The sequence below is a fragment of the Panulirus ornatus genome, chromosome 3, assembly GCF_036320965.1.
Source record: "Panulirus ornatus isolate Po-2019 chromosome 3, ASM3632096v1, whole genome shotgun sequence".
Lineage (NCBI taxonomy): Eukaryota > Metazoa > Arthropoda > Malacostraca > Decapoda > Palinuridae > Panulirus > Panulirus ornatus.
Window position 1 is genome coordinate 56,728,122 of NC_092226.1, and position 27,500 is coordinate 56,755,621.

The window sequence follows — 27,500 nt, forward strand, 5'->3', positions numbered from 1 at the left end:
AGATGTATAAAAGAAAGAGGCAGGAGGTCAAGAGAAAGGTGCAAGAGGAGAAAAAAAGGGCAAATGAGAGTTGGGGTGAGAGAGTATCATTAAATTTTAGGGAGAATAAAAATAGGTTTTGGAAGGAGGTAAATAAAGGGCATAAGACAAGGGAGCAAATGGGAACCTCAGTGAAGGGGGCAAATGGGGAGGTGATAACAAGTATTGGTGATGTGAGAAGGAGATGGAGTGAGTATTTTGAAGGTTTGTTGAATGTGTTTGATGATAGAGTGGCGGATATAGGGTGTTTTGGTCGAGGTGGTGTGCAAAGTGAGACGGTTAGGGAAAATGATTTGGTAAACAGAGAAGAGGTAGTGAAAGCTTCGCGGAAGATGAAAGCCAGCAAGGCAGCAGGTTTGCATGGTATTGCAGTGGAATTTATCAAAAAAGGGGGTGACTGTATTTTTGACTGGTTGGTAAGGTTATTTAATGTATGTATGATTCATGGTGAGGTGCCTGAGGATTTTTTTTTTTTTCCCCCCAAAGGAAGGAGCAGAGAGGGGGGGCCGGTGAGGATGTTTCCTCAGAGGCCCGGTCCTCTGTTCTTAACGCTGCCTTGCGGAGGCGGGGGGTGGCGAATAGTATGAAAGAAAATAATAACAATAATAATAATAATAATAATAATAATATTAATGATAATAATAATAGACTAATAATAATAATAATGTACCCTATCCTGATCCAGGTAGCTATTTCATCCACCAATCTCTAAGGATGGATGAACAGCTGGGATGACTATGGACCAGTCAGGAATACTAGTTATTATTTTCATTAAAAAAAAAAAGTCACCTATAATTTCATTTTCTTTAGAGTCAAAGTAACCACAAATGTCTATACTACTTATCCACCAATCCCTAAGGATGGATGAACAGCTGGGATGACTATGGACCAGTCAGGAATGCTAGTTATTATTTTCATTAAAAAAAAAGTCACCTATAATTTTATTTTCTTTAGAGTCAAAGTAACCACAAATGTCTATACTACTTACCTTCAGTTATTTCCCACTTCTGACAGGAGTATGAGGAACGACGATCAGCTGGATGGATTTGGCAGTCTGTTTCCCCTAACACAAACACAAGCTCCACATCTGGCATATGTTGCACTAGCGAACCCCAGGATTGACGTATAGCATGACGAAATGAGAAATGATCTCTTGCTGATATGACTCCAATGACAAGTCTTCTTGAAATCAACTCCACTAAAAAAGATGAATAAATACTTACATGAGCAGGGGATGGGAGTGGGGGGCTAGAAACCCTCCCCTCCTCGTATTTTAACTTCCTAAAAGGGGAAACAGAAGAAGGAGTCATGCGGGGAGTACTCGTCCTCCTCGAAGGCTCAGACTGGGCTGTCTAAATGTGTGTGGATGTAACCAAGATGAGAAAAAAGGAGATAGGTAGTACTGACATACAGCATTATGAAATGAGAAATGATCTCTTCCTGATGTGACTCCAAGTGTTTTGGGAGCAGCTGAGTGATTGTGTTAGCATTTCTGATGCACGAGACCGGGTTATAGTGATGGGTGATTTGAATGCAAAGGTGAGTAATGTGGCAGTTGAGGGGATAATTGGTGTACATGGGGTGTTCACTGTTGTAAATGGAAATGGTGAACGGCTTGTAGATTTGTGTGCTGAAAAAGGACTGGTGATTGGGAATACCTGGTTTAAAAAGAGAGATGTACATAAGTATATGAATGTAAGTAGGAGAGATGGCCAGAGAACGTTATTGGATTATGTGTTAATTGATAGGTGCATGAAAGAGACTTTTGGATGTTAAGGTGCTAAGAGGTGCAACTGGAGGGATGTCTGATCATTATCTTGTGGAGGCGAAAGTGAAGATTTGTAAAAGTTTTCAGAAAAGAAGAGAATATGTTGGGGTGAAGAGAGTGGTGAGAGTAAGTGAGCTTGGGAAGGAGACTTGTGTGAGGAAGTACCAGGAGAGACTGAGTGCAGAATGTAAAAAGGTGAGAGCAAAGGACGTAAGGGGAGTGGGGGAGGAATGGGATGTATTTAGGGAAGCAGTGATGGCTTGCGCAAAAGATGCTTGTGGCATGAGAAATGTGGGAGGTGGGCAGATTAGAAAGTGTAGTGAGTGGCGGGATGAAGCAAGAGAGAGGCATTTGGATGATTTTTGCAGGGAAATAGTGCAAATAACTGGGTGATGTATAACAGAAAGAGGCAGGAGGTCAAGAGAAAGGTGCAAGAGGTGAAAAAAAGGGCAAATGAGAGTTGGGGTGAGACAGTATCATTACATTCTAAGGAGGATAAAAAGATGTTTTGGAAGGAGGTACATAAAGTGCGTAAGACAAGAGAACAAATGGGAACATCGGTGAAGGGGGCTAATGGGGAGGTAATAACAAGTAGTGGGGATGTGAGAAGGAGATGGAGTGAGTATTTTGAAGTTTGCTGATTATATTAGATGACAGAGTGGCAGATATAGGGTGTTTTGATCAAGGTGGTGTGCAAAGTGACAGAGTCAGAGAGAATGGTTTGGTAAACAGAGAAGAGATAGTGAAAGCTTTGCAGATGAAAGCCGGCAAGGTGGCAGGTTTGGATGAAATTGCAGTGGAATTTATTAAAAAAGGGGGTGACTGTGTTGTTGACTGGTTGGTGAGGATATCCAATGTATGTATGGCTCAGGGTAAAGTACCTGAGGATTGGCAGAATGCATGCATATTGCCATTGTACAAAGGCAAAGGGGATAAAGGTGAGTGTTTAAATTGAAGAGGTATAAGTTTGTTGAGGATTTCTGGGATATTATATGGGAGGATATTGATTGTGAGGGTGAAGGCATGTACAGAGCATCAGATTGGGGAAGAGAAGTGTGGTTCCAGAAGTGGTAGAGGATGTGTGTATCAGATGTTTGCTTTGAAGAATGTATGAGAGAAATATTTAGAAAAACAAATGGATTTGTATGTAGCATTTATGAATCTGGAGAAGGCATATGATAGAGTTGATAGAGATCCTCTATGGAAGGTATTAAGAGTATATTATGTGGGAGGTAAGCTGCTAGAAGCAGTGAAAAGTTTTTATCGAAGATGTATGACATGTGTACGAGTAGGATGAGAGGAAAGTGACTGGTTCCCAGTGAATATCGGTTTGCAGCAAGGATGCGTGATGTCTCCGTGGTTGTTTAATTTGTTTATGGATGGGATTGTTAGGGAGGTGAAGGCAATAGTTTTGGAGAGGGGGCAAGTATGCAGTCTGTTGTAGATGAGAGGGCTTGGGAAGTGAGTCAGTTGTTTTTCGCTGACGATACAGTGCTAGTGGCTGATTTGGGTGAGAATCTGCAAAAGCTGGTGACTGAGTTTGGTAAAGTGTGTGAAATAAGAAAGCTGAGAGTAAATGTGAATAAGAGCAACGTTATTAGGTTCAGTAGGGTTGAGGGACAAGTGAATTGGGAGGTGAGTTTGAATGGAGAAAAACTGGAGGAAGTGAAGTGTTTTAGATATCTGGGAGTGGATTTGGCAGCGGATGGAACCATGGAAGCGGAAGTGAGTCACATCATGCGGGAGGGGGCAAAGGTTCTGTGAGCATTGAAGAATGTGTGGACAGCGAGAATGTTATCTCGGAGAGCAAAAATAGGTATTTTTGAAAGAATAGTGGTTCTAACAATGTTATATGGTTGTCAGGCATGGGATATACATAGAGTTGTGTGGAGGAGGGTGGATGTGTCGGAAATGAAATGTTTGAGGACAATATGTGGTGTGAGGTGGTTTGATCAAGTATGTAATGAAAGGGTGAGAGAGACATGTGGTAATAAAAAGAGTGAAGTTGAGAGAGCAGAAGAGGGAGTATTGCAATGGTTTGGTCACATGGAGAGAATGAGTGAGGAAAGATTGACAAAGAGGAAATATGTGTCAGAGGTGGAGGGAACGATGAGAAGTGGGAGCCTAAATTGGAGGTGGAAAGATGGAGTGAAAAAGATTTTGAGTGATTGGGGCTTGAACATACAGGAGAGTGAAAGGCATGAAAGGAATAGAGTGAATTGGAATGATGTGGTATACCGGGGTCGATGTGCTGTCAATGGATTAAAACAGGGCATGTGAAGCATCTGGGGTAAATCATGGAAAGTTTTGTGGGGCCTGGATGGGGAAAGTGAGCTGTGGTTTTGGTGCATTACACATGACAGCTAGAGACTGAGTGTGAACAAATGTGGCCTTTGTTGTCTTTTCCTAGCGCTACCTTGCATGTATGTGGGGGGACGGGGGTGTCATTTCATGTGTGGTGGGGTGGCGAGGGGAATAAATCAAGGCAGGAAGCATGAATTATGTGCATTGCATATATGTATATGTATACGTTAACATGTATAGGTATGTATATGTGTGTGTGTGGACGTGTATGTATATGCATGTGTATGTGGGCGGGTTGGGCCATTCTTTTGTCTGTTTCCTTGTGCTACCTCGCTTATGTGGGGGACAGCAACAAAGTATAATATGTAAAATAAATATAACATATGAATAACCTTACAATATGTTAAGATTATTCCTTACAACAAAAAATCTAACTACACTCTATTTCAGCTGCTTAGTGTGTCTTTCATATATATTAAACCTAATGAAAGTTTCACAGTTTTGTACCTATACTTTAAGTATACCTCTCTATTAATAAATAACTGAACTACTACTCTTCATCATACACTGATTCTATTGTAAAGTCACTTGGTTACCCAACAATTTTGTAACTTCTTTTTATCCATCACTTTGATCAATTAGTATGTGCTAAACTTACACAAACACATACTGGTAAGAGCAAAATAATTAAGTCTTAAATGGCAGACATGGTCCATAAATTTCATCCTGAAGGGTGCAAATCACAAACAGATTTTGATTCTTTTATGAAATGATAGATTAGAATCAAAAACAGCAGAAAATACAAAGAAAGTTACATCATTACCTTTGTGTTAGTCTGGTCCAGTGCTAAGTGAGTGCCTGGAGAGAGCAAATGATGCATTACACTGCTCCCAATTAGTAGAGAAGATGCAGAAATTATGTTTATTTCCTTCTACTGAACTTGTTTTCAGACTTTACTCATGGGGTTAGTGGCAAATAATGTACACATATCTAGAAATAATATACCTTTTACACTAAAATTTAGCATAAGGAAGACTGGCTGGGATGTGAAGGGATGGTATTGAAGGATTTGTTTCTCTCTTTGATATTTGGTGAAAAACCAAATGACTAAGCCTCCACCTTTCAAATCTTTGTGTCTCAGTCAAATGTGCTGCAGCTAGTGTGTATAAATGCACAGATAGACTCAGAGCTCTTACAGCTGTTGCAGGGTACAATCCTAATTTTTTTTTTTTTTTTTTTTTTTTTTATACTTTGTCGCTGTCTCCCGCGTTTGCGAGGTAGCGCAAGGAAACAGACGAAAGAAATGGCCCAACCCCCCCCCCCATACACATGTACATACACACGTCCACACACGCAAATATACATACCTACACAGCTTTCCATGGTTTACCCCAGACGCTTCACATGCCTTGATTCAATCCACTGACAGCACGTCAACCCCTGTATACCACATCGCTCCAATTCACTCTATTCCTTGCCCTCCTTTCACCCTCCTGCATGTTCAGGCCCCGATCACACAAAATCTTTTTCACTCCATCTTTCCACCCCCAATTTGGTCTCCCTCTTCTCCTCGTTCCCTCCACCTCCGACACATATATCCTCTTGGTCAATCTTTCCTCACTCATTCTCTCCATGTGCCCAAACCATTTCAAAACACCCTCTTCTGCTCTCTCAACCACGCTCTTTTTATTTCCACACATCTCTCTTACCCTTACGTTACTTACTCGATCAAACCACCTCACACCACACCTTGTCCTCAAACATCTCATTTCCAGCACATCCATCCTCCTGCGCACAACTCTATCCATAGCCCACGCCTCGCAACCATACAGCATTGTTGGAACCACTATTCCTTCAAACATACCCATTTTTGCTTTCCGAGATAATGTTCTCGACTTCCACACATTTTTCAAGGCTCCCAAAATTTTCGCCCCCTCCCCCACCCTATGATCCACTTCCGCTTCCATGGTTCCATCCGCTGACAGATCCACTCCCAGATATCTAAAACACTTCACTTCCTCCAGTTTTTCTCCATTCAAACTCACCTCCCAATTGACTTTACCCTCAACCCTACTGTACCTAATAACCTTGCTCTTATTCACATTTACTCTTAACTTTCTTCTTCCACACACTTTACCAAACTCAGTCACCAGCTTCTGCAGTTTCTCACATGAATCAGCCACCAGCGCTGTATCATCAGCGAACAACAACTGACTCACTTCCCAAGCTCTCTCATCCCCAACAGACTTCATACTTGCCCCTCTTTCCAGGACTCTTGCATTTACCTCCCTAACAACCCCATCCATAAACAAATTAAACAACCATGGAGACATCACACACCCCTGCCGCAAACCTACATTCACTGAGAACCAATCACTTTCCTCTCTTCCTACACGTACACATGCCTTACATCCTCGATAAAAACTTTTCACTGCTTCTAACAACTTGCCTCCCACACCATATATTCTTAATACCTTCCACAGAGCATCTCTATCAACTCTATCATATGCCTTCTCCAGATCCATAAATGCTACATACAAATCCATTTGCTTTTCTAAGTATTTCTCACATACATTCTTCAAAGCAAACACCTGATCCACACATCCTCTACCACTTCTGAAACCACACTGCTCTTCCCCAATCTGATGCTCTGTACATGCCTTCACCCTCTCAATCAATACCCTCCCATATAATTTACCAGGAATACTCAACAAACTTATACCTCTGTAATTTGAGCACTCACTCTTATCCCCTTTGCCTTTGTACAGTGGCACTATGCACGCATTCCGCCAATCCTCAGGCACCTCACCATGAGTCATACATACATTAAATAACCTTACCAACCAGTCAACAATACAGTCACCCCCTTTTTTAATAAATTCCACTGCAATACCATCCAATCCTGCTGCCTTGACGGCTTTCATCTTCCGCAAAGCTTTTACTACCTCTTCTCTGTTTACCAAATCATTTTCCCTAACCCTCTCACTTTGCACACCACCTCGACCAAAACACCCTATATCTGCCACTCTGTCATCAGACACATTCAACAAACCTTCAAAATACTCATTCCAAAATCCTAATTATGGTGCAAATATCAGATTTGTTAAAATGATGTACTTAGCGCATATTAGGTCTCTAATAGATTAACACCAGTTTTAGTCCTACATAACAGAAAGGTATCAACAGACTTGTAAAATGCAAAACGAAGCCTTAAGGATCGAACTTGGTTGCTCGAAGTCCATTAAAGTACTCAACATGCAGAAAAACTTGATATTCCTAGTACTGAAGACAGAAGACTTGATATTAGTCTTATGACAGGACTGAAACTTCTGCAAGGGATCAAGAAAATGTTGTCTGCAAATAATTGTTAAACAATATATGCCAAGGCACAAGTGGATCTAAATGGATCTAAATATCAGCCAACCATATGACAATGTTTGGAGAACATACTTTGTACAAAATTAGGAAGCATAAGTTCCTGCCTTTCTGGCAGATAACTCCCTCTAATGTCACTACACCTACTTATCCACCTGAGAATCTAATTACATATAATCTTTACCTTCAACACTTAGCCAAACTCCAGACTGAAAATAACATAGCTCTGTACATCTACACTGACATTTCTCGCAATTCTGCCACTGGGAGGGTAGGCAATGCTGCCAATGTGATCCAGCCCAATGGTAATAGATTAAAGAAAAACGTTAGAATTACACTTGGGCATCTACCCTAAAAAGTGAATTGCCTGCCATACTCATCTCTCTTGAGCTGGTAGAAATCACTGCCATTTTCTCTGATTCTTTATCTTCACTACTTGTCCTTAACACCCTGAGATCAGAATATAACATGCTCATCTCTGAAGCCAGAGACAAATATTCAAACATTATTGCTCAAGGGATAAAAAATTCAAATTGTTATGGATTCCCTCTCAGACAGGCCTCTGTGAGCATGACAAAGCTGATGCTTTATCTAAACTTGCACTTAGTAGAGGTGTTGTTGAAAAAAACATTGGATTGTTAATTAGAAGTCTCAAAAACATAATTATGAGAGAACTAACATATCTCTTTGAGGCACAAAGACAGGTTCAGATAAGCACTAGTAGTAACATTTTCCATCCTAGTAAAATGTGTAAAGTAAATAAAGTAATAAGATCAGCAGATTACAAGATGTAATTGCTATAGGTGCTATTGGCACTTTGGCCTATCTGGATATGTTAATCATATGAATTGTAAAGTTCGTGGTCAAAGATTTAGACAAACTAGAACACTACTTCTTAGAACGTGAAAAATAAAGCCTTTTAGAGGTAAATATAAACAAACCTTGCAAGAAAAATCACAACACCTTATCAATAATAACAAGATATCTGAAATTTTAAGTTCGTATGCGCATTTTACAATGTAAGTAATGAAATACCTGCTATGAATTGTAGCATCCTATGTTATATCATGACACTGGGGTCTGACTAAGTGTTTTGTGACCTGTAAACCTATTGCGCTACCACTCACAGGATGAGCATGGGGTACACAATAAATCTGCAGGTGTTCCCAGCTCAAATCAAATCTTTAAGCTGAAAACTCTACTCTTACTTCATATGTACATATGAAGAAATATTTCATCTTTCACAACACATATAAGTGTGAGATTTAAGTACTTGGCACTAAAGGGGAGGGTGCTGGAGATGTTTTCTTTTTTGGAAACATTTCAGCCATTTGCCTGTTATCTCTTGACTAAGTCCTGTATTGCCCCAGGAAAACTTTCAAAGAAAATGAAATCCAATTGTTAAGTATAAGAAAGTATGAATACTTGTACGTTTGAAAGGAGAAAATTGGAGGAAGTAAAGTGTTTTAGATATCTGGGAGTGGGCTTAGCAGCGGATGGAACCTTGGGAGTGGAAGTGAGTCACAGGGTAGGGGAGGGGGCAAAAATTCTGGGAGTGGTGAAGAATGTGTGGAAGGAAAAAAACATTATCTTGGAGAGCAAAAATGAGTATGTTTGAAGGAATAGTAGTTCCAACAATGATATGGTTATGAGGCAAGGGATGTAGATACGGTTGTACGGAGGAGGGTGGATGTGTTGGAAATGAGATGTTTGAGGACAATGCATGGTGTGAGGTGGTTTGATCGAGTAAGAAATGAAAGGGTAAGAAAGATGTGTGGAAATAAAAGAAGTGTGGTGGTTGAGTGAGCAGAAGAGGGTTTTTGAAATAATTTGGACATATGGGGAGAATAAGTGAGGAAAGAATGACAAAGAGCATATGTGTGCAAAGGTGGAGAGAACAAGGAAAAGCAGGAAACCATATTGGAGGTGGAAAGATGGAGTGAAAAAAATTTTGAGCGATCAGGGCATGAATATACAGGAGAATGAGAGATGTGCAAGAAATAGAGGGAATTGGAACAATGTGGCATATGGGATCGACGTGCTGTCAAACGACTAAACAATGGCATGCGAAGCATCAGATGTAAACCATAGAAAGATCTGTGGGGCCTGGATGTGGATAAGGAACTGTGGTTTTGGTGCATTACACATGACAGCTAGAGACTGAGTGAATGAATGTTGTCTTTTTTGTCTGTTTTCCAGGTGCTAACTTTCTGAAATGGGGTTTGGAAATGCTATTTCCTGTATGGCAGGGTAACGACAGAAATGTATCAAAGCAAATAAGTATGAATATGTGCATGTGTATATATGTATATCTGCTGATGATACAGTGCTGGTGGCTGATTCATGTGAGAAACTGCAGAAGCTGGTGACTGAGTTTGGTAAAGTGTGTGAATGAAGAAAGCTAAGAGTAAAAGTCAATAAGAGCAAGGTTATTACGTAGAGTAGGGTTGAGGGTCAAGTCAATTGGGAGGTAAGTTTGAATGGAGAAAAACTGGAGGAAGTAAAGTGTTTTAGATATCTAGGAGTGGATCTGGAAGCGGATGGAACCATGGAAGCGGAAGTGAATCATAGGGTGGAGGAGGGGGCGAAAATCCTGGGAGCCTTGAAGAATGTGTGGAAGTCGAGAAAATTATCTCCGAAAGCAAAAATGGTTATGTTTGAAGGAATAGTGGTTCCAACAATGTTGTATGGTTGCGAGGCGTGGGTTATGGATACAGTAGTGCGCAGGAGGGTGGATGTGCTGGAAATGAGATGTTTGAGGACAATATGTGGTGTGAGGTGGTTTGATCGCGGAAGTAATGTAAGGGTAAGAGAGATGTGTGGAAATAAGAAGAGCGTGGTTGATAGAGCAGAAGAGGGTGTTTTGAAATGGTTTGGGCACATGGAGAGAATGAGTGAGGAAAGATTGACCAAAAGGATACATGTGTCGGAGGTGGGGGGAATGAGGAGAAGTGGGAGACCAAATTGGAGGTGGAAAGATGGAGTGAAAAAGATTTTGAGTGATCGGGGGCCGAACATGCAGGAGGGTGAAAGGCGGGCAAGGAATAGAGTGAATTGGAACGATGTGGTATACCGGGGTTGACGTGCTGTCAGTGGATTGAATCAGGGCATGTGAAGCGTATGGGGTAAACCATGGAAAGCTGTGTAGGTGTGTATATTTGCGTGTGTGGACGTATGTATATACATGTGTATGGGGGTGGGTTGGGCCATTTCTTTCGTCTGTTTCCTTGTGCTACCTCGCAAACGCGGGAGACAGCGACAAAGCAAAAAAAAAAAAAAATATATACATATATATATATATATATATATATATATATATATATATATATATATGTGTGTGTATTTAGGGAATCAGTGATGGATTGCGCAAAAGATGCTTGTGGCATGACAAGAGTGGGAGGTGGGTTGATTAGAAAGGGTAGTGAGTGGTGGGATGAAGAAGTAAGAGTATTAGTGAAAGAGAAGAGAGAGGCATTTGGATGATTTTTGCAGGGAAAAAATGCAGCTGAGTGGGAGACGTATAAAAGAAAGAGACAGGAGGTCAAGAGAAAGGTGCAAGAGGTGAAAAAAAGGGCAAATGAGAGTTGGGGTGAGAGAGTATCATTAAATTTTAGGGAGAATAAAAAGATGTTCTGGAAGGAGGTAAATAAAGTGCGTAAGACAAGGGAGCAAATGGGAACTTCAGTGAAGGGCGCAAATGGGGAGGTGATAACAAGTAGTGGTGATGTGAGAAGGAGATGGAGTGAGTATTTTGAAGGTTTGTTGAATGTGTTTGATGAGAGAGTGGCAGATATAGGGTGTTTTGGTCGAGGTGGTGTGCAACGTGAGAGAGTTAGGGAAAATGATTTGGTAAACAGAGAAGAGGTAGTAAAAGCTTTGCGGAAGATGAAAGCCGGCAAGGCAGCAGGTTTGGATGGTATTGCAGTGGAATTTATTAAAAAACGGGGTGACTGTATTGTTGACTGGTTGGTAAGGTTATTTAATGTATGTATGACTCACGGTGAGGTGCCTGAGGATTAGCGGAATGCGTGCATTGTGCCATTGTACAAAGGCAAAGGGGATAAGAGTGAGTGCTCAAATTACAGAGGTATAAGTTTGTTGAGTATTCCTGGTAAATTATATGGGAGGGTATTGATTGAGAGGGTGAAAGCATGTACAGAGCATCAGATTGCAGAAGAGCAGTGTGGTTTCAGAAGTGGTAGAGGATGTGTGGATCAGGTGTTTGCTTTGAAGAATGTATGTGAGAAATACTTAGAAAAGCAAATGGATTTGTATGCAGCATTTATGGATCTGGAGAAGGCATATGATAGAGTTGATAGAGATGCTCTGTGGAAGGTATTAAGAATATATGGTGTGGGAGGCAAGTTGTTAGAAGCAGTGAAAAGTTTTTATCGAGGATGTAAGGCATGTGTACGTGTAGGAAGAGAGGAAAGTGATTGGTTCTCAGTGAATGTAGGTTTGCGGCAGGGGTGTGTGATGTCTCCATGGTTGTTTAATTTGTTTATGGATGGGGTTGTTAGGGAGGTGAATGCAAGAGTTTTGGAAAGAGGGGCAGGTATGAAGTCTGTTGGGGATGAGAGCGCTTGGGAAGTGAGTCAGTTGTTGTTCGCTGATGATACAGCGCTGGTGGCTGATTCATGTGAGAAACTGCAAAAGCTGGTGACTGAGTTTGGTAAAGTGTGTGAAAGAAGAAAGTTAAGAGTAAATGTGAATAAGAGCAAGGTTATTAGGTACAGTAGGGTTGAGGGTCAAGTCAATTGGGAGGTGAGTTTGAATGGAGAAAAACTGGAGGAAGTGAAGTGTTTTAGATATCTGGGAGTGGATCTGGCAGTGGATGGAACCATGGAAGCGGAAGTGGATCATAGGGTGGGGGAGGGGGCGAAAATTCTGGGAGCCTTGAAGAATGTGTGGAAGTCGAGAACATTATCTCGGAAAGCAAAAATGGGTATGTTTGAAGGAATAGTGGTTCTAACAATGTTGTATGGTTGCGAGGCGTGGGCTATGAATAGAGTTGTGCGCAGGAGGATGGATGTGCTGGAAATGAGATGTTTGAGGACAATGTGTGGTGTGAGGTGGTTTGATCGAGTAAGTAACGTAAGGGTAAGAGAGATGTGTGGAAATAAAAAGAGCGTGGTTGAGAGAGCAGAAGAGGGTGTTTTGAAATGGTTTGGGCACATGGAGAGAATGAGTGAGGAAAGATTGACCAAGAGGATGTATGTGTCGGAGGTGGAGGGAACGAGGAGAAGAGGGAGACCAAATTGGAGGTGGAAAGATGGAGTGGAAAAGATTTTGTGTGATCGGGGCCTGAACATGCAGGAGGGTGAAAGGAGGGCAAGGAATAGAGTGAATTGGAGCGATGTGGTATACCGGGGTTGACGTGCTGTCAGTAGATTGAATCAAGGCATGTGAAGCATCAGGGGTAAACCATGGAAAGCTGTGTAGGTATGTATATTTGCGTGTGTGGACGTATGTATATACATGTGTATGGGGGTGGGTTGGTCCATTTCTTTCATGTTTCCTTGCGCTACCTCGCAAACGCGGGAGACAGCGACAAAGCAAAAAAAAAAAAAAAAAAAAAAAATATATATATATATATATGGGAAACAGAAGAAGGAGTCACGCGGGGAGTGCTCATCCTCCTCGAAGGCTCAGAGTGGGGTGCCTAAATGTGTGTGGATGTAACCAAGATGTGAAAAAAGGAGAGATAGGTAGTATGTTTGAGGAAAGGAACCTGGATGTTTTGGCTCTGAGTGAAACGAAGCTCAAGGGTAAAGGGGAAGAATGGTTTGGAAATGTCTGGGGAGTGAAGTCAGGGGTTAGTGAGAGGACAAGAGCAAGGGAAGGAGTAGCAATACTCCTGAAACAGGAGTTGTGGGAGTATGTCATAGAATGTAAGAAAGTAAATTCTCGATTAATATGGGTAAAACTGAAAGTTGATGGAGAGAGGTGGGTGATTATTGGTGCATATGCACCTGGGCATGAGAAGAAAGATCATGAGAGGCAAGTGTTTTGGGAACAGCTAAATGAGTGTGTTAGCGGTTTTGATGCACGAGACCGGGTTATAGTGATGGGTGATATGAATGCAAAGGTGAGTAATGTGGCAGTTGAGGGAATAATTGGTATGCATGGGGTGTTCAGTGTTGTAAATGGAAATGGTGAAGAGCTTGTAGATTTATGTGCTGAAAAAGGACTGATGATCGGGAATACCTGGTTTAAAAAGCGAGATATACATAAGTATACTTATGTAAGTAGGAGAGATGGCCAGAGAGCGTTATTGGATTACGTGTTAATGGACAGGCGTGCGAAAGAGAGACTTCTGGATGTCAATGTGCTGAGAGGTGCAACTGGAGGGATGTCTGATCATTATCTTGTGGAGGCTAAGGTGAAGATTAGTATGGGTTTTCAGAAAAGAAGAGTGAATGTTGGGGTGAAGAAGGTGGTGAGAGTAAGTGAGCTTGGGAAGGAGACCTGTGTGAAGAAGTATCAGGAGAGACTGTGTACAGAATGGAAAAAGGTGAGAACAATGGAAGTAAGGGGAGTGGGGGAGGAATGGGATGTATTTAGGGAATCAGTGATGGATTGCGCAAAAGATGCTTGTGGCATGAGAAGAGTGGGAGGTGGGCTGTTTAGAAAGGGTAGTGAGTGGTGGGATGAAGAAGTAAGAGTATTAGTGAAAGAGAAGAGAGAGGCATTTGGACAATTTTTGCAGGGAAAAAATGCAATTGAGTGGGAGAAGTATAAAAGAAAGAGACAGGAGGTCAAGAGAAAGGTGCAAGAGGTGAAAAAAAGGGCAAATGAGAGTTGGGGTGAGAGACTATCAGTAAATTTTAGGGAGAATAAAAAGATGTTCTGGAAGGAGGTAAATAGGGTGCGTAAGACAAGGGAGCAAATGGGAACTTCAGTGAAGGGCGTAAATGGGGAGGTGATAACAAGTAGTGGTGATGTGAGAAGGAGATGGAATGAGTATTTTGAAGGTTTGTTGAATGTGTCTGATGACAGAGTGGCAGATATAGGGTGTTTGGGTCGAGGTGGTGTGCAAAGTGAGAGGGTTAGGGAAAATGATTTGGTAAACAGAGAAGAGGTAGTAAAAGCTTTGCGGAAGATGAAAGCCGGCAAGGCAGCAGGTTTGGATGGTATTGCAGTGGAATTTATTAAAAAAGGGGGTGACTGTATTGTTGACTGGTTGGTAAGGTTATTTAATGTATGTATGACTCATGGTGAGGTGCCTGAGGATTGGCGGAATGCTTGCATAGTGCCATTGTACAAAGGCAAAGGGGATAAGAGTGAGTGCTCAAATTACAGAGGTATAAGTTTGTTGAGTATTCCTGGTAAATTATATGGGAGGGTATTGATTGAGAGGGTGAAGGCATGTACAGAGCATCAGATTGGGGAAGAGCAGTGTGGTTTCAGAAGTGGTAGAGGATGTGTGGATCAGGTGTTTGCTTTGAAGAATGTATGTGAGAAATACTTAGAAAAGCAAATGGATTTGTATGTAGCATTTATGGATCTGGAGAAGGCATATGATAGAGTTGATAGAGATGCTCTGTGGAAGGTATTAAGAATATATGGTGTGGGAGGAAAGTTGTTAGAAGCAGTGAAAAGTTTTTATCGAGGATGTAAGGCATGTGTACGTGTAGGAAGAGAGGAAAGTGATTGGTTCTCAGTGAATGTAGGTTTGCGGCAGGGGTGTGTGATGTCTCCATGGTTGTTTAATTTGTTTATGGATGGGGTTGTTAGGGAGGTAAATGCAAGAGTTTTGGAAAGAGGGGCAAGTATGAAGTCTGTTGGGGATGAGAGAGCTTGGGAAGTGAGTCAGTTGTTGTTCGCTGATGATACAGCGCTGGTGGCGGATTCATGTGAGAAACTGCAGAAGCTGGTGACGGAGTTTGGTAAAGTGTGTGGAAGAAGAAAGTTAAGAGTAAATGTCAATAAGAGCAAGGTTATTAGGTACAGTAGGGTTGAGGGTCAAGTCAATTGGGAGGTGAGTTTGAATGGTGAGAGGCTGGAGGAAGTGAAGTGTTTTAGATATCTGGGAGTGGATCTGTCAGCGGATGGAACCATGGAAGCGGAAGTGGATCATAGGGTGGGGGAGGGGGCGAAAATTTTGGGAGCCTTGAAAAATGTGTGGAAGTCGAGAACATTATCCCGGAAAGCAAAAATGGGTATGTTTGAAGGAATAGTAGTTCCAACAATGTTGTATGGTTGCGAGGCGTGGGCTATGGATAGAGTTGTGCGTAGGAGGATGGATGTGCTGGAAATGAGATGTTTGAGGACAATGTGTGGTGTGAGGTGGTTTGATCGAGTAAGTAACGTAAGGGTAAGAGAGATGTGTGGAAATAAAAAGAGCGTGGTTGAGAGAGCAGAAGAGGGTGTTTTGAAGTGGTTTGGGCACATGGAGAGAATGAGTGAGGAAAGATTGACCAAGAGGATATATGTGTCGGAGGTGGAGGGAACGAGGAGAAGAGGGAGACCAAATTGGAGGTGGAAAGATGGAGTGAAAAGGATTTTGTGTGATCGGGGCCTGAACATGCAGGAGGGTGAAAGGAGGGCAAGGAATAGAGTGAATTGGAGCGATGTGGTATACAGGGGTTGACGTGCTGTCAGTGGATTGAATCAAGGCATGTGAAGCGTCTGGGGTAAACCATGGAAAGCTGTGTAGGTATGTATATTTGCGTGTGTGGACGTGTGTATGTACATGTGTATGGGGGGGGTTGGGCCATTTCTTTCGTCTGTTTCCTTGCGCTGCCTCGCTGGTGCGGGGGACGGCGGCGGGGCAAAGTGAATAAATAGATAAATATATATAGGGGAGAAAGAATACTTCCCACGTATTCCCTGCATGTCGTAGAAGGCGACTAAAAGGGAAGGGAGCGGGGGGCTGGAAATCCTCCCCTCTCATTTTTTTTTTAAATTTTCCAAAAGAAGGAACAGAGAAGGGGGCCATATGAGGATATTCCCTCAAAGGCCCAGTCCTCTGTTCTTAACGCTACCTCGCTAATGCGGGAAATGGCGAATAGTATGAAAAAAAAAAAAAAGAAAAAAAAATATATATATATATATATATATATATATATATATATATATACATATATATATATATATATATATATATATATATCCCTGGGGATAGGAGAGAAAGAATACTTCCCACGTATTCCCTGCATGTCGTAGAAGGCGACTAAAAGGGTAGGGAGCGGGGGACTGGAAATCCTCCCCTCTAGTTTTTTTTTAATTTTCTAAAAGAAGGAGCAGAGAAGGGGGCAAGGTGACGATACTCCCTAAGAGGCCAAGCCCTCTATTCTTAACGCTACCTTGCTAACGCAGGAAATGGCAAATAGTTTGAAAGAAAAAAAAAGAAATATATATATATATATATATATATATATATATATATATATATATATACATATATATATTTTTTTTGCTTTGTCGCTGTCTCCCGCATTTGCAGTGCGCAAGAGGATGGATGTGCTGGAAATGAGATGTTTGAGGACAATGTGTGGTGTGAGGTGGTTTGATCGAGTAAGTAACGTAAGGGTAAGAGAGATATGTGGAAATAAAAAGAGCGTGGTTGAGAGAGCAGAAGAGGGTGTTTTGAAATGGTTTGGACACATGGAGAGAATGAGTGAGGAAAGATTGACCAAGAGGATATATGTGTCGGAGGTGGAGGGAACGAGGAGAAGAGGGAGACCAAATTGGAGGTGGAAAGATGGAGTGAAAAAGATTTTGTGTGATCGGGGCCTGAACATGCAGGAGGGTGAAAGGAGGGCAAGAAATAGAGTGAATTGGTGTCATGTGGTATACAGGGGTTGACGTGCTGTCAGTGGATTGAAGCAAGGCATGTGAAGCGTCTGGGGTAAACCATGGAAAGCTGTGTAGGTATGTATATTTGCGTGTGTGGACATGTGTATGTACATGTGTATGGGGGGGGGGGGTTGGGCCATTTCTTTCGTCTGTTTCCTTGCGCTACCTCGCAAACGCGGGAGACAGCGACAAAGTATAAAAAAAAAAAAAAAAAAAAAAAAAAATATATATTATCCCTGGGGATAGGGGATTAAGAATACTTCCCACGTATTCCCTGCGTGTCGCAGAAGGCGACTAAAAGGGGAGGGAGCGGGGGGCTGGAAATTCTACCCTCTGGGTTTTTTTTTTTTTTTCCAAAAGAAGGAACAGAGGGGACCAGGTGAGGATATTCCAAAAAAGGCCCAGTCCTCTGTTCTTAACGCTACCTCGCTAACGCGGGAAATGGCGAATAATTTGAAAAGAAAAAAGATATATATATATATATATATATATATATATATATATATATATATATATATATATATATATATATATATATATATCCCTGGGGATAGGAGAGAAAGAATACTTCCCACGTATTCCCTGCATGTCGTAGAAGGCGACTAAAAGGATAGGGAGCGGGGGACTGGAAATCCTCCCCTCTAGTTTTTTTTTTAATTTTCTAAAAGAAGGAACAGAGAAGGGGGCCAGGTGAAGATACTCCCTAAGAGGCCAAGCCCTCTATTCTTAACGCTACCTTGCTAACGCAGGAAATGGCAAATAGTTTGAAAGAAAAAAAAAGAAATATATATATATATATATATATGTATATATATATATATATATATATATATATATTTTTTTTTGCTTTATCGCTGTCTCCCGCATTTGCGAGGTAGCGAAAGGAAACAGACGAAAGAAATGGCCCAACCCACCCCCATACACATGTATATACATACACGTCCACACACGCAAATATACATACCTACACAGCTTTCCATGGTTTTGTCACATGAAGAGAATGAGTGAGGAAAGATTGAGCAAGAGGATATATGTGTCGCAGGTGGAAGGAACGAGGAGAAATGGGAGACCAAATTGGAGGTGGAAACATGGAGTGAAAAAGATATATATATATATATATATATATATATATATATATATATATATATATATATATATATATATATATTTTTTTTTTTATTATACTTTGTCGCTGTCTCCCGCGTTTGCGAGGTAGCGCAAGGAAACAGACGAAAGAAATGGCCCAACCCACCCCCATACACATGTATATACATACGTCCACACACGCAAATATACATACCTACACAGCTTTCCATGGTTTACCCCAGACGCTTCACATGCATTGATTCAATCCACTGACAGCACGTCAACCCCGGTATACCACATCGCTCCAATTCACTCTATTCCTTGCCCTCCTTTCACCCTCCTGCATGTTCAGGCCCCGATCACACAAAATCTTTTTCACTCCATCTTTCCACCTCCAATTTGGTCTCCCTCTTCTCCTTGTTCCCTCCACCTCCGACACATATATCCTCTTGGTCAATCTTTCCTCACTCATCCTCTCCATGTGCCCAAACCACTTCAAAACACCCTCTTCTGCTCTCTCAACCACACTCTTTTTATTTCCACACATCTCTCTTACCCTTACGTTACTCACTCGATCAAACCACCTCACACCACACATTGTCCTCAAACATCTCATTTCCAGCACATCCATCCTCCTGCGCACAACTCTATCCATAGCCCACGCCTCGCAACCATACAACATTGTTGGAACCACTATTCCTTCAAACATACCCATTTTTGCTTTCAGAGATAATGTTTTCGACTTCCACACATTCTTCAAGGCCCCCAGGATTTTCGCCCCCTCCCCCACCCTATGATCCACTTCCGCTTCCATGGTTCCATCCACTGCCAGATCCACTCCCAGATATCTAAAACAATTCACTTCCTCCAGTTTTTCTCCATTCAAACTCACCTCCCAATTGACTTGACCCTCAACCCTACTGTACCTAATAACCTTGCTCTTATTCACATTTACTCTTAACTTTCTTCTTCCACACACTTTACCAAACTCAGTCACCAGCTTCTGCAGTTTCTCACATGAATCAGCCACCAGCGCTGTATCATCAGCGAACAACAACTGACTCACTTCCCAAGCTCTCTCATCCCCAACAGACTTCATACTTGCCCCTCTTTCCAAAACTCTTGCATTTACCTCCCTAACAACCCCATCCATAACCAAATTAAACAACCATGGAGACATCACACACCCCTGCCGCAAACCTACATTCACTTTTCCCTAACCCTCTCACTTTGCACACCACCTCGACCCAAACACCCTATATCTGCCACTCTGTCATCAGACATATTCAACAAACCTTCAAAATACTCATTCCATCTCCTTCTCACATCACCACTACTTGTTATCACCTCCCCATTTACGCCCTTCACTGAAGTTCCCATTTGCTCCCTTGTCTTACGCACCCTATTTACCTCCTTCCAGAACATCTTTTTATTCTCCCTAAAATTTACTGATAGTCTCTCACCCCAACTCTCATTTGCCCTTTTTTTCACCTCTTGCACCTTTCTCTTGACCTCCTGTCTCTTTCTTTTATATGTCTCTCACTCAATTGCATTTTTTCCCTGCAAAAATCGTCCAAATGCCTCTCTCTTCTCTTTCACTAATACTCTTACTTCTTCATCCCACCACTCACTACCCTTTCTAAACAGCCCACCTCCCACTCTTCTCATGCCACAAGCATCTTTTGCGCAAGCCATCACTGATTCCCTAAATACATCCCATTCCTCCCCCACTCCCCTTACTTCCATTGTTCTCACCTTTTTCCATTCTGTACACAGTCTCTCCTGATACTTCTTCACACAGGTCTCCTTCTCAAGCTCACTTACTCTCACCACCTTCTTCACCCCAACATTCACTCTTCTTTTCTGAAAACCCATACTAATCTTCACCTTAGCCTCCACAAGATAATGATCAGACATCCCTCCAGTTGCACCTCTCAGCATATTGACATCCAAAAGTCTCTCTTTCCCACGCCTGTCCATTAACACGTAATCCAATAACGCTCTCTGGCCATCTCTCCTACTTACATAAGTATACTTATGTATATCTCGCTTTTTAAACCAGGTATTCCCAATCATCAGTCCTTTTTCAGCACATAAATCTACAAGCTCTTCACCATTTCCATTTACAACACTGAACACCCCATGCATACCAATTATTCCCTCAACTGCCACATTACTCACCTTTGCATTCAAATCACCCATCACTATAACCCGGTCTCGTGCATCAAAACCGCTAACACACTCATTTAGCTGCTCCCAAAACACTTGCCTCTCATGATCTTTCTTCTCATGCCCAGGTGCATATGCACCAATAATCACCCACCTCTCTCCATCAACTTTCAGTTTTACCCATATTAATTGAGAATTTACTTTCTTACATTCTATGACATACTCCCACAACTCCTGTTTCAGGAGTATTGCTACTCCTTCCCTTGCTCTTGTCCTCTCACTAACCCCTGACTTCACTCCCCAGACATTTCCAAACCACTCTTCCCCTTTACCCTTGAGCTTCATTTCACTCAGAGCCAAAACATCCAGGTTCCTTTCCTCAAACATACTACCTATCTCTCCTTTTTTCACATCTTGGTTACATCCACACACATTTAGGCACCCCACTCTGAGCCTTCGAGGAGGATGAGCACTCCCCGCGTGACTCCTTCTTCTGTTTCCCATTTTAGAAAGTTATTGATTCAGTGGTGAAATTGATGAGAACTGCTATTGACGTTTGTGTGAATAAATTGTACATTTCCTTTTCCATAGCCAGAGGTTGAACCATTATGTGACGTTCATTTTTTCATTCATTTCAAGCTAAAAGTTTGTTTTCTAAATTGTTTCTTACATTTTTCATATGTATATATATGTATGTGTGTGTGTGTGCGTGTGTGTGTGTGTGTGTGTGTGTGTGTGTGTGTGTGTGTATATATATGTATATTATCCCTGGGGATAGGGGTGAAAGAATACTTCCCACGTATTCCTCGCGTGTCGTAGAAAGCGACTAGAGGGGACGGGAGCGGGGGGACGGAAATCCTCCCCTCCTTGTATTAACTTTCTATATATTTTTTTTTTTTTTTTTTTTATACTTTGTCGCTGTCTCCCGCGTTTGCGAGGTAGTGCAAGGAAACAGACGAAAGAAATGGCCCAACCCCCCCCCCCATACACATGTACATACACACGTCCACACACGCAAATATACATACCTACACAGCTTTCCATGGTTTACCCCAGACGCTTCACATGCCTTGATTCAATCCACTGACAGCACGTCAACCCCGGTATACCACATCGCTCCAATTCACTCTATTCCTTGCCCTCCTTTCACCCTCCTGCATGTTCAGGCCCCGATCACACAAAATCTTTTTCACTCCATCTTTCCACCTCCAATTTGGTCTCCCTCTTCTCCTCGTTCCCTCCACCTTCGACACATATATCCTCTTGGTCAATCTTTCCTCACTCATTCTCTCCATGTGCCCAAACCACTTCAAAACACCCTCTTCTGCTCTCTCAACCACGCTCTTTTTATTTCCACACATCTCTCTTACCCTTACGTTACTCACTCGATCAAACCACCTCACACCACACATTGTCCTCAAACATCTCATTTCCAGCACATCCATCCTCCTACACACAACTCTATCCATAGCCCACGCCTCGCAACCATACAACATTGTTGGAACCACTATTCCTTCAAACATACCCATTTTTGCTTCCCGAGATAATGCTCTCGACTTCCACACATTCTTCAAGGCCCCCAGAATTTTCGCCCCCTCCCCCACCCTATGATCCACTTCCGCCTCCATGGTTCCATCCGCTGCCAGATCCACTCCCAGATATCTAAAACACTTCACTTCCTCCAGTTTTTCTCCATTCAAACTCACCTCCCAATTGACTTGACCCTCAACCCTACTGTACCTAATAACCTTGCTCTTATTCACATTTACTCTTAACTTTCTTCTTCCACACACTTTACCAAACTCAGTCACCAGCTTCTGCAGTTTCTCACATGAATCAGCCACCAGCGCTGTATCATCAGCGAACAACAACTGACTCACTTCCCAAGCTCTCTCATCCCCAACAAACTTCATACTTGCCCCTCTTTCCAAAACTCTTGCATTTACCTCCCTAACAACCCCATCCATAAACAAATTAAACAACCATGGAGACATCACACACCCCTGCCGCAAACCTACATTCACTGAGAACCAATCACTTTCCTCTCTTCCTACACGTACACATGCCTTACATCCTCGATAAAAACTTTTCACTGCTTCTAACAACTTTCCTCCCACACCATATATTCTTAATACCTTCCACAGAGCATCTCTATCAACTCTATCATATGCCTTCTCCAGATCCATAAATGCTACATACAAATCCATTTGCTTTTCTAAGTATTTCTCACATACATTCTTCAAAGCAAACACCTGATCCACACATCCTCTACCACTTCTGAAACCACACTGCTCTTCCCCAATCTGATGCTCTGTACATGCCTTCACCCTCTCAATCAATACCCTCCCATATAATTTACCAGGAATACTCAACAAACTTATACCTCTGTAATTTGAGCACTCACTCTTATCCCCTTTGCCTTTGTACAATGGCACTATGCACGCATTCCGCCAATCCTTACATTTTTCATATGTATATATATGTATGTGTGTGTGTGTGTATATGTGCGTATGTATGTGTATGTGCGTGTATGTGTATATGTATATATATATGTATATTGTCCCTGGGGATAGGGGTGAAAGAATACTTCCCACGTATTCCTCGCGTGTCGTAGAAAGCGACTAGAGGGGACGGGAGCGGGGGGCCAGAAATCCTCCCCTCCTTGTATTAACTTTCTAAAATGGGAAACAGAAGAAGGAGTCACGCGGGGAGTGCTCATCCTCCTTGAAGGCTCAGAGTGGGGTGCCTAAATGTGTGTGGATGTAACCAAGATGTGAAAAAAGGAGAGATAGGTAGTATGTTTGAGGAAAGGAACCTGGATGTTTTGGCTCTGAGTGAAACGAAGCTCAAGGGTAAAGGGGAAGAGTGGTTTGGGAATGTCTGGGGAGTAAAGTCAGGGGTTAGTGAGAGGACAAGAGCAAGGGAAGGAGTAGCAATACTCCTGAAACAGGAGTTGTGGGAGTATGTGATAGAGTGTAAGAAAGTAAATTCTCGATTGATATGGGTAAAACTGAAAGTTGATGGAGAGAGGTGGGTGATTATTGGTGCATATGCACCTGGGCATGAGATGAAAGATCAAGAGAGGAAAGTGTTTTGGGAGCAGCTGAATGAGTGTGTTAGTGGTTTTGATGCACGAGACCGGGTTATAGTGATGGGTGATTTGAATGCAAAGGTGAGTAATGTGGCAGTTCAGGGAATAATTGGTATACATGGGGTGTTCAGTGTTGTAAATGGAAATGGTGAAGAGCTTGTAGATTTATGTGCTGAAAAAGGACTGATGATTGGGAATACCTGGTTTAAAAAGCGAGATATACATAAGTATACTTATGTAAGTAGGAGAGATGGCCAGAGAGCGTTATTGGATTACGTGTTAATTGACAGGCGTGTGAAAGAGAGACTTTTGGATGTTAATGTGCTGAGAGGTGCAACTGGAGGGATGTCTGATCATTATCTTGTGGAGGCTAAGGTGAAGATCTGTATGGGTTTTCAGAAAAGAAGAGTGAATGTTGGGGTGAAGAGGGTGGTGAGAGTAAGTGAGCTTGAGAAGGAGACCTGTGTGAGGAAGTACCAGGAGAGACTGAGTACAGAATGGAAAAAGGTGAGAATAATGGAAGCAAGGGGAGTGGGGGAGGAATGGGATGTATTTAGGGAATCAGTGATGGATTGCGCAAAAGATGCTTGTGGCATGAGAAGAGTGGGAGGTGGGTTGATTAGAAAGGGTAGTGAGTGGTAGGATGAAGAAGTAAGAGTATTAGTGAAAGAGAAGAGAGAGGCATTTGGACGATTTTTGCAGGGAAAAAATGCAACTGAGTGGGAGATGTATAAAAGAAAGAGACAGGAGGTCAAGAGAAAGGTGCAAGAGGTGAAAAAAAGGGCAAATGAGAGTTGGGGTGAGAGTGTATCATTAAATTTTAGGGAGAATAAAAAGATGTTCTGGAAGGAGGTAAATAAAGTGCGTAAGACAAGGGAGCAAATGGGAACTTCAGTGAAGGGCGCAAATGGGGAGGTGATAACAAGTAGTGGTGATGTGAGAAGGAGATGGAGTGAGTATTTTGAAGGTTTGTTGAATGTGTTTGATGATAGAGTGGCAGATATAGGGTGCTTTGGTCGAGGTGGTGTGCAAAGTGAGAGGGTTAGGGAAAATGATTTGGTAAACAGAGAAGAGGTAGTGAAAGCTTTGCGGAAGATGAAAGCCGGAAAGGCAGCAGGTTTGGATGGTATTGCAGTGGAATTTATTAAAAAAGGGGGTGACTGTATTGTTGACTGGTTGATAAGGTTATTTAATGTATGTATATATATATATATATATATATATATATATATATACAGCGCTGGTGGCTGATTCATGTGAGAAACTGCAGAAGCTGGTGACTGAGTTTGGTAAAGTGTGTGAAAGAAAAAAGTTAATAGTAAATGTGAATAAGAGCAAGGTTATTAGGTACAGTATGGTTGAGGGTCAAGTCAATTGGGAGGTGAGTTTGAATGGAGAAAAACTGGAGGAAGTGAAGTGTTTTAGATATCTGGGAGTGGATCTGGCAGCGGATGGAACCATGGAAGCGGAAGTGGATCATAGGGTGGGGGAGGGGGCGAAAATTCTGGGAGCCTTGAAGAATGTGTGGAAGTCGAGAACAATATCTCGGAAAGCAAAAATGGGTATGTTTGAAGGAACAGTGGTTCCAACAATGTTGTATGGTTGCGAGGCGTGGGCTATGAATAGAGATGTGCGCAGGAGGATGGATGTGCTGGAAATGAGATGTTTGAGGACAATGTGTGGTGTGAGGTGGTTTGATCGAGTAAGTAACGTAAGGGTAAGAGAGATGTGTGGAAATAAAAAGAGCGTGGTTGAGAGAGCAGAAGAGGGTGTTTTGAAATGGTTTGGGCACATGGAGAAAATGAGTGAGGAAAGATTGACAAAGAGGATATATGTGTCGGAGGTGGAGGGAACGAGGAGAAGAGGGAGACCAAATTGGAGGTGGAAAGATGGAGTGAAAAAGATTTTGTGTGATCGGGGCCTGAACATGCAGGAGGGTGTAAGGAGAGCAAGGAATAGAGTGAATTGGAGCGATGTGGTATACAGGGGTTGACGTGCTGTCAGTGGAGTGAATCAAGGCATGTGAGGCGTCTGGGGTGGACCATGGAAAGCTGTGTAGGTATGTATATTTGCGTGTGTGGACATGTGTATGTACATGTGTATGGGGGGGGGGGTTGGGCCATTTCTTTCGTCTGTTTCCTTGCGCTACCTCGCAAACGCGGGAGACAGCGACAAAGTATAGAAAAAAAAAAAAAAAAAAATATATATATATATATATATATATATATATATATATATATATATATCCCTGGGGATAGGAGAGAAAGAATACTTCCCACGTATTCCCTGCATGTCGTAGAAGGCGACTAAAAGGGTAGGGAGCGGGGGACTGGAAATCCTCCCCTCTAGATTTTTTTTAATTTTCTAAAAGAAGGAACAGAGAAGGGGGCCAGGTGAGGATATTCCCTAAGAGGCCAAGCCCTCTATTCTTAACGCTACCTTCCTAACGCAGAAAATGGCAAATAGTTTGAAAGAAAAAAAAAGAAATATATATATATATATATATATATATATATATATATATATATATATATATATATATATATATATATATATATATATTCTTTTTTTGCTTTCTCACTGTCTCCCGCATTTGCGAGGTAGCGCAAGGAAACAGACGAAAGAAATGGCCCAACCCACCCCCATACACATGTATATACATACACGTCCACACACGCAAATATACATACCTACACAGCTTTCCATGGTTTTGTCACATGAAGAGAATGAGTGAGGGAAGATTGACCAAGAGGATATATGTGTCGCAGGTGGAAGGAACGAGGAGAAATGGGAGACCAAATTGGAGGTGGAAAGATGGAGTGAAAAAGATATATATATATATATATATATATATATATATATATATATATATATATATATATATATTTTTATTTTATTATACTTTGTCGCTGTCTCCCGCGTTTGCGAGGTAGCGCAAGGATACAGACGAAAGAAATGGCCCAACCCCACCCATACACATGTATATACATACGTCCACACACGCCCCGATCACACAAAATCTTTTTCACTCCATCTTTCCACCTCCAATTTGGTCTCCCTCTTCTCCTCGTTCCCTCCACCTCCGACACAGATATCCTCTTGGTCAATCTTTCCTCACTCATTCTCTCCATGTGCCCAAACCACTTCAAAACATCCTCTTCTGCTCTCTCAACCACGCTCTTCTTATTTCCACACATCTCTCTTCCCCTTACGTTACTCACTCGATCAAACCACCTCACACCACACATTGTCCCCAAACATCTCATTTGCAGCACATCCATCCTCCTGCGCACAACTCTATCCATAGCCCACGCCTCGCAACCATACAACATTGCTGGAACCACTATTCCTTCAAACATACCCATTTTTGCTTTCCGAGATAATGTTCTCGACTTCCACACATTCTTCAAGGCCCCCAGAATTTTCGCCCCCTCCCCCACCCTATGATCCACTTCCGCTTCCATGGTTCCATCCGCTGCCAGATCCACTCCCAGATATCTAAAACACTTCACTTCCTCCAGTTTTTCTCCATTCAAACTCACTTCCCAATTGACTTGACCCTCAACCCTACTGCACCTAATAACCTTGCTCTTATTCACATTTACTCTTAACTTTCTTCTTCCACACACTTTACCAAACTCAGTCACCAGCTTCTGCAGTTTCTCACATGAATCAGCCACCAGCGCTGTATCATCAGCGAACAACAACTGACTCACTTCCCAATCTCTCTCATCCCCAACAGACTTCATACTTGCCCCTCTTCCCAAAACTCTTGCATTTACCTCCCTAACAACCCCATCCATACACAAATTAAACAACCATGGAGACATCACACTCCCCTGCCTCAAACCTACATTCACTGAGAAC

General features: G+C 42.1%; 1 protein-coding gene across 1 annotated transcript in view; it reads right to left on the bottom strand.

Moving 5' to 3' along the window:
- Positions 1-27,500, bottom strand: part of LOC139762752 (UDP-GalNAc:beta-1,3-N-acetylgalactosaminyltransferase 2-like) — a 217,968-nt gene that overhangs the window by 151,349 nt on the left and 39,119 nt on the right. Inside the window, exon 2 of the mRNA XM_071687861.1 lies at positions 1,028-1,237. Within this exon, the coding sequence (XP_071543962.1) occupies positions 1,028-1,133 (106 nt within the window). The 5' untranslated portion in view covers positions 1,134-1,237. The remainder of the gene's footprint in view (positions 1-1,027; positions 1,238-27,500) is intronic.